We start from the raw sequence: 13,469 nt of genomic DNA on the forward strand, positions 1-13,469 counted from the left end.
CCTTCTCCAGGCATGAAAGTGAAAAGTGAAAGTGAAGTTGCTCAGTCGTGTCCGACTCCTTGCGATCCCATGGACTGCAGCCTACCAGGCTCCTCCGTCCATGGGATTTTCCAGGCAAGAGTACTGGAGTGGGGTGATTTATATGTCTAACAAATGATAATCATCATTCTATCACAATGCTAATCTAATGAAAGCATCACTTGAAGCTGAGGCACATACTCACTAGCAGTGCCCAAAGACAGTGCTGTCTGGTCAAGGGCAGCCCCCCACCCTGGGTCATTAGTCTTATTTCCTTTGTCCTCTGGATACGCCTCAGTGACAGGGTGTGTAACCCAGAGGACATGAAGTCAGAAGGTTTTATCTGGGGCCCTGTGCCCTTGGCCCTGCTGGCGGACTGCTTGAGAGCCCCAAGGGAATCAGGATAAGTGACAGTTACAACCCTGCTGTTCCACATGTGGGTAATCAAGAGCTGTCTGTATGCAGTACAGCAGGAGGAGAGATTGTTTCCAAGTTTCCATTTTAACACCTTAACTGTCACATCACTGAGGATCTTCATTGAAGGTTTGACTAATAAATTCAGGTAGAGTGAAGATGCCAGCGCCTTAGAAGAGGCTAAGATTAGCATCAAAAATCGGTGGGAGTGACGCTGACTAGGACTGCCGAAGACATTTCTGCTTAATTAAAATCAATTCTTTTAACCCTTATTTGCTCTCATCTGCTGCTGCTACATGGAAAGGTCCTATAGCTAATTTATCTCACGCAGCGGATTAACACAGCTATCTCAGTGTTTACAAGGAAATGGAAAGGTATTATTTGTAGTAGCAAAAATGAAACAAACCTCCCTAAATCCCATAGTACAGGACTACAGCACAGCAAATCCCCTCCATGGAAGAAAATGCAGCTATTAAAATTGATTAAAAACGGAACACAGAACAATATAGGGACATGGGGAATGGATTTGGTAGAATGTTAAATGGAAGCCTAGAAAACAAAATACTTCCCAAATGATGAAGGTTGCAAACATTTTTCTTCTTTTTTTCTTTAAACCTTCTCTTCTGAAATAACTGTAGACTCAAATGCAGTTGAAAGAAGTAAAATGGTGAGTAGGATGGAGGATGAGTGGGAAGGAGGCTCAAGAAAGAGGAGACACATGTACACTTACAACTGATTCATGTTGTACAGCAGAAATTAATACAACATTGTAATTATAACCCAATTAAAAAATAACTTGTGTGTAGGCAAGATCCTACATTACCCATCACTCAATTTCCCCAAACAGTAATGTCTTATATGACTTTAGGATAATAGCACAACCAGGAAACTGACAATGATACAATCCATCCACCTTATTCAGATTTCACCATTTTTATACACTCACTTGTGTGTGTGCACACTTAGTTCCACGGAATGTCACCATGTGTGCAGATTATGTGACCACTTTCATGGTCCAGATACAGGGCATTTCCATCATGAGAATGCCCTGAATTATCTACCCTTTTACAGCCACAGCCACTTCTCTCCCCTTTGTTTACTTTTGTTTTCATGAGACAAAGATGTGGGCAAGACTTGGTTTAGGATAAGGAAAATATTTTAACAACCTAATTTTTCAGATGGTGACATCTATAAGTGGATTTTCCCTTTAGTCCAAAAAAAAAATGTTTTTTGGACAATCAAAATCAAAAACAAAAAAGCCAAACAGTGTTATGTGGTGTCTGTTTATCCTCCGGGACTGGTCATCAAACTTCAAGTTCACAAGTTTGGGATTTTGGAGGGGGGTTGCAGTGGGGTTTTGCTATTGTGGCTATTGTTCTGCTTATTCTTTTTTGTTTAACAATTGCACAGGGACTTTGAATGATAAATCCTGCTGAGCCCTGAGTCAGTCTGGCCCGAAGTTACACATTCAGTTGAGGGTTGAGTGGAGGCAGGTGGGCCTGGCTCAAGAAACTCTGTTCCTAATTCTGCTCCTAGCGACCCAAGACTGAACTCCCACCTCCTCTCATTTAAAACTAAACAAGCCCTTCCGCCTCCCAAGGAATGCTCACTGAGGCTGGCTTTTATGGCCCTATGATTTATTTTTATGCCAACAATTGTTTTATATCTAAGAGCATCCTAAATTATCCATGCATTACCCACATTAAAAGTGTCCTTTAAAAACTAATACTACTGAGGCTTTTGTCTGACCCTCAGCCCCTTTCATTTTCCTAAGGATACAACGTGGGGCCTTTTCAGGGCTGGGGGTAGTGAATCTGTACTTTGATGTCTATGAGGACGAGAGTTTGAAAAATGAGGCCTCAGCTAATAAAGGAAGGGAAGAAAAGGGAGAAGATTTTTAGCCTCCCAGGGCTACAGTCCTTCAGTCTCTGTGTAATCCCCCAAATTTGGAAAAGATGTTCTGCTAAGAATTTTTCAGGACCCAGGTGACTTCTAAGTGCTCTGTTCACAGTGATCATCCAGATTCCAGATCACTGCCAGTTACAGCCTCACACAGAACTTAGAAGGAAGGGCCTCTGTGGCAGAACTGGGTTAGGCGGGCTGACTGGTTGACCATTTACCTGTCAGTCACGAAAGACAGAGAAGACAGTGCCAACCACCGAGGGGTGCTGCTGCCTCCAGTTAACACCAGCTTGAGTAAGTGGCCGTGACAGTGAGAAGTGTCAGAAAACCCAGTCATGCTCACTTGAGTAACAGGACTCCAGAGAAGCAAAAATAAGCTTATTCAAAGTGCCTGCACATCTAGAGTAATAGCGCCCCAATGCTAAGCGTACTCGGGTGAGACTGCTAACTTGGCACTCACTCATCACTATCACACTCATGTCCTGAGAAGCAGCAGGAGGAAAGGTTTTTTTCCCCAAAGCCACGTTCAATTTCAGCCTTCAATTCAGCTCTTTTGACTCCTTCTTAGGCAAAAATGTCCTTCACCAGCTGTGTCTCCACACACTCCCCACCCAACCTCCTGCTTTAAAATGAAGTCACTGCTCATTTTAAAACCTTCTGGTGACTTCCATCACCCTTGGATTAAAATCCAAGCCACTGCCCGCTTCTCTGCCTCACAGGATGCTGTCCCTCCCCTCCTTGCTCTCCGGCCACACTGGTCTCTCTGTAGCTCAAAACACAAGCATCAACCCGGCCCTCCTTGGGGCTTGGCATTGTGCCTTCCTCTGCCCACAGCACACTCCCCATTTAGAATAGGGTCCCCTAGGCCAACTCGTTTCTCTTTCTCACAGCTTTTATGGCTGTCATAAATGATCATTTGTGTCTCCCCACAACAGAAATGGAGAAGGACTTTATTGCCTTAATCTCTGTGTGTCTTTAGTATGTAAAGCAGTGCCTGGCCCACAGTAAGTCCTCAAAAAATATCTGTAGAATAAAATGAATGAATGTGTTTTTGTGCATAAAAATGACACCAGGGACTCCATCACTAAGGATGGACTGAGCTGACCTTCTGCCCAGAGGCATGGGCTGTGCTGAGCTATCATCCTCTGCTGGAGGGTTCCTGAGAACCAATGGTCCACTTTTGCTAAGAGTCCACATCAGAGCTAGGGGGCAATATGAAAGAATGGGACAGAAAAATCAGATCTGCCTCATTCGGAGATTAAACCCAAGACATCTCCATCTAATTTTGCAATGCACCATAATAGGGAAATCAGGACTGTGTTTTTAACATTGCTATTTTCTTTAAATTCTGTATTGCCTACCAAAGCCAAAGAACCTTTTGGTTGCTTTTCTCACAAGTGAAAATAAAATTAACAGAGAGATAACAAAGTGAAGCTACATGCTGCAGAATAGCCTTCACTTTTTCTGGGAAAGGTGTCAGAGGTGCTCCACGTACCTGTCATGAGGAAAAGGAGTCCAGCCACATGCTGGGTCAGGCTTTCCTCCCAGAAGAAGCTGACCGTGGCCACAATGCAGCCACAAAGCAGGACAGCCACAGCCATGCCCAGGAAGCCAGCAGTGATTCTTCTTAAATCTAATCTCAAATACAAACATTCAAAATAACAAGAAGGAGAGTTATTGAAAATTAGAGAATGAAGAGCTCTGTATACACTGTGAAAATTAATAAGTTGCATGGATAGGCATAGTGTCTATAGGGCCAAGGTGATTTAGGAAATAAACTTCCCATGTATTCAGTAAGAGGACAGACCGGGTATAATGAATTGAGGTATCAGCATCTGCCTTCTCTAAATCCATGGAAAAGTCCATACCAAGTAGAACACAGACCAGAGGACACCAGGGCAAATGAGGGTTATAGATAACGAGTTACTTAACAAACTAAGAGTCTGTTTGCAAACAAACAAGGTTGTACTGAACAAACTGAAGAAGGTCTGCAAAAGATCTTTATTATCCTTCAAAGAGCAACAGAAACCTAGGTCACCACCAACTGCAGTGACTGTAATTAATTTGACTTTGGGGAAAAAGTCTAAAAAGTCAGCTACAGTGAAACATGGTTTTACCTGCACACCAAGGATGCCAATTATTTTATTTTTCAGTTATATTTCCTCCTGCTTATTTTCAAAAAGAATTTGAGAAAGTGAAAGCAGTTGTACCTAAAAGGGGACCCAAGATGCACATATAAGACACCTGCTCATAAAGGCCCTCTCCCCTTAAACACAGGTCCTACAACCCACACATCCAAGTACTCAGGTTAAGGAAGGGCTGTTTTCATGGCCAAGCCCACTGTATATGCAACTGTCAAGTTTGGTCTATCACAAAACCACCAATGGTTGTGATCACGGGGCCAGGAACCCATCCCCTCCCCACCTTCTGGGCCATAACCAAGAGATGGACTGACTTCATGTACTTTGGTGCCGTGGGCTTCCCTGGTGGCTCAGATGGTAAAGAATCTGCCTGCAATACAGGAGAGGCAGGTCCAATCCCTGGGTCAGGAAGATGCTCTGGGCAAGGGAATAGTAACCCATTCCACTATTCTTGCCTAGAGAATTCTATGGATGGGGGAACTTGGTGGGCTATAGTCCACATGGTTGCAAAGATTCAGACATGACTGAGCAATGAACACTGAATACTCTGATTGCCCACCCTCCTGTTATTTTCTTTTTCTATTTTCCTCTCTCCTTTTTTAAATTTGAATGCAGATACTTTTAAAAATTGTGGCTAAATTTCTCTGATCCCTCTTAAAGCAATAGATCCCAAACATAAGGCTGACCCTGAGACCAGTCAACAGTCCTGGGCAAGGTGGATCATGCACACCTATGCACATACAGAGCCCAGACAATAGGCACACCCTGCTGCATGAATGTGGGCGGCTCTGCGAAGGTGTCCAGGCAGACACCACCTCACTGTGTGTTCCTGTGGCTCCCGGGCAACTCAGGGTGGTGTATACAGGGTAAATTACGGTAGCTTCCAGTCTTGGCCTTGTCACACATGGTTCATCCCTTTCTTTCAAAAGAATTTCTTATTTCCAGCTCAGAGCATCTATACTGAATCAGGGCATTGCAGCCTAGAAGAGAAAGTGTATACATCACAGAGCTAGGGGTCACAGACACAGTTCATTTAAAGGGGCTGTTTAATATTACAGTGTAGGTCATTTTGAGACATTCAATATCATCATAGCTCAGCCACCATAATCTCACAACCTCCTAAATTCCCTGTGATTCAAGTTTTATTTTCTATGGCCATTAAAATGTATACACACAAGGTTCAGATATAATCCACTTGGGATTCGCATTAGTACCAGACATGTTAAGCTTATCTGGTAAACATGGTACAGATCACCAAGTGTGACTGTCTTGGAAAGAGCCACGCCTGAGACTGCTGAAAGCATCTTCCCATGAGAACCTCAAAGAGGATTAGGAGGACAGTGCTCAATGTGGTCTTGTTGGGCAGTGACAGGGTACAAACTCAGAGTAAAGAGATAAGGTTCTTTTTCAGGACCCAGTAATGATCTTTTCTCACCTAAAACCAATGACTATGTGGCTTTCTGGATAGATGATTAAGGCAAAGAACCCCAAACATGCTCAAAAGTAATTATAAGAACACTTAGATAAGGCTCTAACTAAGGTCTGTTGAGAAATGACCATTAAGATCAGCCAGCCAAAAATAATTTTCAGGAATTTTCAGGTTTATTAAGAAATAAACCACATTTAAGCCAAGGACTTTCCAAGTTCTAAATGTGCCGATCACAATATCTATAATATTATACCACTGTTGTGGGCAGTATCTTAAGAGCTTCCATTTATGTGTTTGAGATTCAAAATAGAGCCCTTTGCTCTGCAGAGAGATTTTACTTTGCAAAATGAAACTCTGCCTTTGTAGTGACTTTGGTCACCAAACAAGATCACTGAAGTCCTTGTACTGACTGCATTGGAAATGACAATGTCAACCTCTGACTGCGGTAAACACTAAAAAGAATTAGGCCTAGTTTTTTTTTTTTACTTTCCTGTATTAGCTATCCCTAGGCAATGCGAATCAATAGTTTTCAGGTAAATATCAGTTTTCTTTGGTGTCACGCTGACGATCCTTTCTAGACTTTCACATTTTCCTGACAGTAACAAAAGAGTTCCTGCCATCAAGATGTGGAAGTAACAGACACCTTCTGAGAAAATTATAACATACACTCAATAAAGATATTTGAGTAGAAACACCAAGGTCTGAGACAGAAACGGTAACTAAAATGAATATTGGATAAACAAAACAAAAATAAGAGCACCTAAGGTATAATCTCCTGGGCTCATTGAGACAATTACCAGATCAGGGTCTTGTACCCCATGACTTGGTAAAGGAAACACCCAGGATGTGGCTTGTATACAGATGCCACCACGACAGACAAGCTCACTGCACTGTCTCCCAGAACCCCACGCCTCACTCTCACACGTCTGATCTGCAAACAAGCTGTGACCTCGGCATGGTGAGATGACCCTCTGAGTCTCTGCCCAAGTCAGATGGGGCCCAGAGGCCCACGCAGGATCAGCACAGCATCTTTCAGTCCAGATCTGAAATGGCTGGTGGGAATACTTTTTGTTCAGAAAGACACCGCTTCCTCTCTGACCCTTTCCCGGAAATACTCACGAAGCAGGTGCCATTCATCTTGCTGGATTGTCTTGGTCAAATTGAAAGGGATGTTTCGTAAGCGGATTGGCTGAGAAAAGTGGTACTTGATGGCTGTACATCGTTGTGCAATACCTTGAAGGAAATAAGAAATGTGAGCTACTAGTTTGTGCATTTGTAATAGAATTCTGGAAACTGAAGGCAGGGTAATGCATCCTAAACTGGCTTGAAGGGACAAGGGAGAAGAGTCTATTGATTACTCTCATTAATAGAGACAAGTCAAAGCAGTAAAAACCCAAAACATGAAATAATTTTTTAAATCATGTTTCCACCTTTGAATGTATTAAATTTGATAAGAATCTAAACTCCCTTAATTGTTTTTTTCAACATTGAATTTGTGTTAATTAAACACAAAACTCCTCAAGGAGACATGGTCTAAAAGTATACAGAGGATTGGGAGAAATCAGCTTGGAATGTTAACACAGATAAATCTCATGCATCCAAATTTGATCCAACCTCAAACTCTCAAATAATCAAAAAGTACATCAGGAAGTGTGTTGTTTGTAAACCAGAAGACATTTTTCCATAAAGAATCTTCCACATGATGGTTTAAGTGGTAATTAGGTCTCCAGACAACCCACAAGAGCCTAACTAGCCCTAGAGTAGCTGAAGTAATTCCTTAATACAAATTTTATTGATCTGAATTCAACGTCCTAAAAGCAAGGGTAATATTAAAAGGAGAAAGAAATGTGTTTCCTCCCTTTTCTGGTTGTTTGCATAATATTTTGAAAGGGGAAAATACCTACTACTTTATCTAGCAACTTCTATATTCCCTTCCAATCCATGCTTTTATTGCATAGATTAACACAGGCCTATTTTTCCCCTAAAATTTGCTGAATCCAACAAAAGTATCTATCTTCCTTTCAAAGTAAAATATAACAAAACTTTGTTGTTTCCTTGTAAATCACCGTGATCAGTTGTTTGGATAAATGCAAACTGATTAGATTAATTTTTAAAGAGCTGTGAGTAAATGTTAATCCTTTAACTCAAGCAGCTGTTAAAAAATATTCTCATGGATGCAAATAAATCTCTAATTGGTAGACTTGGAGTAAATGTAATAATAAAGTGAAATTTTTTTAAAGATCAGACATTGAAAAGGGAGATTAATATTTGAGCACAGTTAATATCATGAGCCAGTTAGCCCCTGACATGAAGGCACCTACAGAATCATCTCTCATAAATAATTTCTCAGTCATTAGTGTTCGTAAGAATCACCGGGGGAGATAGTTTAACATGCAGCCCCTGGACCTCACCAAAGATATTCTGAATCAAAAGATTTGGGACGGAGCCACAAACCTGACTTTTAACAAACATCCCAAGTAATTCTGATACAGGCAGCTGAAAAATACTACCCAAGACTATGTCTGCTTTTTGGAAGCTTATTTTTCTTTTCCTTATGAAACCATAGATTCTGCGAAAAGCTCAAAGCTCCCTTTTATTTTTCTCTTTGGTTGTGAGGTCTATAAGGTATATAAGTTCAGTGTTTATATATGTTATGTGTTTATAAGTCAGAAAATTCCTGTGCTTACAAAGAGCAAATGATCTGGGCTGAGAATAATAATAGATAACAGACTGAAAATGTATTAATGGTTTACATTTGTGTTTTTCAAAATTATCATTCTACTTGATACTCATCCTTGGGGTAACTTTGAGGCTCTGTGTAAGCAGGAACTGAAGGGCTAAAGCAGAGTTGAACGACATGCCCCAACACACACACACCGTCCATCAGCAAAGACTGGTAACCTATTGGTTCTAGGCAGTTAAGGACATTTCTGTATAGTCATTAGCTTCCCACTAAGCTAGTCAAGCAGAGACTTTAGGGCCTACATATGACAAAGGATACAGACTTCACAGAATTAGTTCAGTAGAGTCACTAAACAAACAAAAAAAACCATTGACACAAAAAACAATAACAAACTCTGAGCAGGAGGGAGAATCTAATTTCCAGAATTGCTATATAATTTTAAATGCCCAGTTTCAATTTAAAACTACAAAGCAAACACAGAAAAGGAACATATGAGTCATACATAGGAAAAAAAATAGGTCAGTCAATAGAAACTATCACTGAAGAAGCCCAGACACTGGATTTATCTAACCAAGGCTTCACAATTCAAGGTTTTGTTTCTTGGTTTTTGTTTTCTGTTTTTAACACACTGCCAAATATGTGAGATCTTAGCTCCCCAACCATGGATTGAACCCCTGCCCCCTGCAGTGGAAATGTGGAGTCTTAACCACTGGACCACCAGGGAAGTCCCTAACCAAGACTTTAAATCAAATGTTCTAAATATGTTAAAAGACTTAAAGGAAACCATGTCCAAGGAGCTAAATGCAAGTGTGAGAATGATGTCTCACCAAATAGAGAATATTAGTAAAGTGACGAAATGTATGAAAAGAAAAACAAATAGAAAATCAAAAGTTGAAAAGTATAATAACTGAAATTTAAACATTTATTAGAGGGGCTCAACAAAGTTTTGAGCAGGCAGGAAAAATAATCAGTCAACTTGAAGATAGATCAATTGATATAATCCAGTCTGAGGAATATAATGGGAGTCCCAGAAATGAGGAGAGGAAAAAGGGACAAAAAGAATATTTGAAGAAATAATTGTCAAAACTTTCCCAATTTGATGAAAAACATGAATCTATACATCTAAGAAGTTTGATGAAGTAAAAAAAGGACAAACTCATATTCAGACACACCATCATCAAACTCTTGGAAGCCAAAGATGGAGACTCTTGAAAACCACAAGAAAAAAAGCAGTGTATGATATGTAAGGACTCCCCAAAAGACTGGACACTGATTTCTCATCAGAAACCATGGAGGCCAGAGGGAGTATTCAAAGCACTGAAAGAAGGATTGTCAACCAAGAATTTTGAATTCAGCAAAGTTATCCTTCAGAAATGAACAGAAAATGAAGACATTTCCAGTTAAACAAAAACTGACAGAATGCGTCACTAGCAGACCTGCCCTATAAGAAATAGTAAAGGAAGTCCTTCAGGCTGAATGAAGTAACAGTAACTGAATCCACATGGAGAAACAAGCAAACAACAAAAACATGTGTAATGTTACAAAACAGGGAAACATAAATGGAATTACACTAAATATAAATAGACCAAACATTCCAACAAAAGCAGAGATTGCATTACAGATAAAACAACATGATCCTTATGTGATGCCCACTAGAGACACACTTCAGATTCAAAGACACAAGTAGGTTGGAAGTAAAAGATGAAAGAAGATACACCATGAAAATAGTCACCAAAAGAGAGATGAAATATCCATACTAATATCAAACAAAATTAGACTTTAAGACAAAAACTGTTATTAGAGACAAAGAAAGACATTTTATAATGATAAAAGGGTCAACTCACTAAGAAGATATAACAACTTTAAACACATTTTATCCACTTGCCAACAAAGCCCCAAAATACTAAAAAAAAAAAAAAACTGACATAATTAAAGGAAGAAATAGACAATTCAACAATAATATTTGGAGACTTTAGCACTCCACTTTTAATAATGGTAGAATAGCGGAGAGTCAAGAAATAAACAGAAGATTTGAACAACACTATAAACCAACTAGACAAAACAGGCATCTACAGAACACTCCACCAAACAGCAGAATATACATAATTTTCAAGCGTACATCAGACACTCCCCAGCATACACCATATTTTATGCAATAAAATAAGTCTCAATGCATTTAAAAGTCATGCAAAGTATGTTCTCTGACTGCAATATAATGAAATTGGAAATCAATAACAGAAGGAAACTTTGGAAATTCAGAAATTTGTGGAAATTAAGTAACACTTCTAAACAATAAATGAGTCAAAAAGAAATTACAAGGAAAGTTTAAAAACACTTTGAGATTAATGAAAACAAAATCACAATATGTGAAAATCTATGACATGCAGCTCGGAGAAGGCAATGGCAACCCACTCCAGTGTTCTTGCCTGGAGAATCCCAGGGGCGGCGGAGCCTGGTGGGCTGCCGTCTATGGGGTTGCACAGAGATGGACACGACTGAAGCGACTTAGCAGCAGCAGCAGCATGAGATGCAGTTAAAGCAGTGCTTAGAGGGAATTTACGCCTGAAAATGCCTACATTAAAAGAGAAAGTCTCAAATCAGCAGCCTGACTTTCTGAAGAAACTAAAAAGAGAAGAACAAACTAAACCCAAAGCAGAGAGATTACATAATTAGGGTAGAAGTAAAGTTAGTAGAGACTAGAAAAATGAGGAAAGTTTTTTTAAAAAATTTATTTTTTAAAAGATTAATAGAATTGATAAATCCTTATCTAGACCATTCAAGGCAAAAGGAGAGAAAACTTGAGTTACTAAATTCAGGAACAAAACAGAAGACAACACTTTACAAAAACAAAACATGGTAACAAGAGAATACTGTGAAAAAATTATATGTCAACAAATTAGATACTACAGATTATATGAGAACTTCCTAGAGAGACGCAAATTACCAAAACTGACTCAAGAAGAAATAGAACATGTAAACCGATCGATATCAACTAAAGAGCCTTGAGTTAGTTATCGACTTAGTTTAAAAAAAAAAAAAAAATTCCCACAAAGGAAAGTCCAGAACCAAAGAGCTTCACTGGTGAACTTTACCAAATGTTTAAAGAAGAATTAACCATGTTTCATAAACTCTTAAAAAAAAAAAAAGAGGAGGGAACAATTCCCAAATCATTGGATGAGGCCAGGTTTGCCCTGATATGAAAAACAAAGGCATCACAAGAAAAGAATATTATAAAACATTTCTTATGACTATGTATTCAAAAGTCCTCAATAAAGTACTAGCAAACTGAATTCACCAACATATAAAAAGGATAGAACATCATGACTAAATGCAATTTATGCCAGGATGGTAAGGTTGGTTCAACATAAGAAGATGAATTGATATAATACGCCTTATCGATAGAATGAAGTGCAGAAACCACCTCATAGATGAAAAAAAAAAAAGCATTTGTCAAAATTCATTTGGTACTCACCAATTCCCCTAAGAATTAGACATAAAATAGGTATTATTAATTCCATTAGGTGGGAAGAAAAATCTGATGCTCACAAAGGTTAAGTAACTAGACCAAAGCAATAGTACAAAGTACAAAGCAATAACCACACTTTAACATATACAGTGTCACCCAAACTTTGCATAATGCTCACTCAGGAAAGTTAGGAATCCTTAACTCTTTTAGAAATGCCTCTTAATTCTGTGGGTAGTGAGACCTGTAGTTAGTTTGTTTTCATGGAAAGGCATTTTATTTTAAACACGGGAGTGTATACATGTCAATCCCAAACTCCCAATCTATCCTTTCCTCTCACCCTTCCCCCCTGGTAATCATAAATTCAAGAACTGTAGTTATTAAATGAACTGTCAGTTTGAAGTGAAAAACAAATTTTTCAGTTTAGTACAAGCATATGCTCTTTTGGAAACAAACCTGATACCCAAATTGAGGCTTCTGTCTGTACATTTTCCATACCTTTCAACACACATTATTCAGAGACTGGATTGGCTCATGGTTGACTCGGTGGCCTCATCCTTCCTGCATCTCACAGAAGCTGCTTAAGGCTAGATATGCAGTTGGACTGGGAAGAAATTCTCTCAGACTCAGAGGGCTGGCCTTCTACCAACTCCCGTGCTAAGAATATCTTTGGTCCCTTGCTAAACATCATTACTAATACTCTCAGAGCCCATCTCCTCCTCCACCCCTGCTGGAAATGGGTGTGATCCCAGGGGGCAGAGGCAGTAGCAGAAAGGAGGCGACCGGCCAGCCCAGTGTTCTTCTGCTCCCCACACATGCCAGGAATGAGGTAAGCAGTGCACACGCAACCAAATTACCTTTCCTTCCCCAGGAGGCTTCCAGGCTAAATTTAAACTGCCAAGAACTCTGAAATGAGAAGACATAGGAAGTGTGGAGAGTGACAAGATCTGAATGGAGCACCTAAAATCCCAAAGATTAGGAGTATGGTGGGGAACCCAGAGCAACTTCCTTGAGTTTGCAAGAAAATGCTCTACAGCCCGGGAGTTACACTCCCTTGAAAGATTATTCGAGATTTCAGGCAGAAGTGGGGGTAAAGATGGAGAAAGGACAGATCGCAGTAGGGTCAGAGGCCTGCCATTAGCTCTTTTATATCCTTTAAACATTTGTTCCACCATCACAGCAGAAAGTCAAATCGATTTGAAAAGGAAAGTATATTATTAAGTTCTAATTTCCTATGGCATGCACATAAAACTGACAAAATGAAACTTCACGAAAATCACACAGGAAAAGGCCTGCAGTTGCTTGATGGTTTGCTAAAGACAAAGTTCTTCTGACAAAAAGACAAGAATACGTATATACATAAAGGGTGGTCAAGATAGAAGTTCCGTGAGATACACTGAAGAGCAATACTATGAAAAT

General features: G+C 39.7%; 1 protein-coding gene across 1 annotated transcript in view; it reads right to left on the bottom strand.

The window, feature by feature from the left end:
• The window catches only part of TMEM178A (transmembrane protein 178A), a 21,653-nt gene extending 8,956 nt beyond the window's left edge, over positions 1 to 12,697 (bottom strand). The window contains exons 1-3 of the mRNA XM_010855561.1: positions 12,549 to 12,697; positions 7,024 to 7,137; positions 3,830 to 3,967 (exon numbers count right to left, since the gene is read on the bottom strand). Of these exons, the coding sequence (XP_010853863.1) occupies positions 3,830 to 3,935 (106 nt within the window). The 5' untranslated portion in view covers positions 3,936 to 3,967; positions 7,024 to 7,137; positions 12,549 to 12,697. The remainder of the gene's footprint in view (positions 1 to 3,829; positions 3,968 to 7,023; positions 7,138 to 12,548) is intronic.
• Positions 12,698 to 13,469: the final 772 nt, after the last annotated feature.

The sequence above is a fragment of the Bison bison genome, unplaced genomic scaffold (genome assembly GCF_000754665.1).
Source record: "Bison bison bison isolate TAMUID 2011002044 unplaced genomic scaffold, Bison_UMD1.0 scf7180017864366, whole genome shotgun sequence".
Lineage (NCBI taxonomy): Eukaryota > Metazoa > Chordata > Mammalia > Artiodactyla > Bovidae > Bison > Bison bison.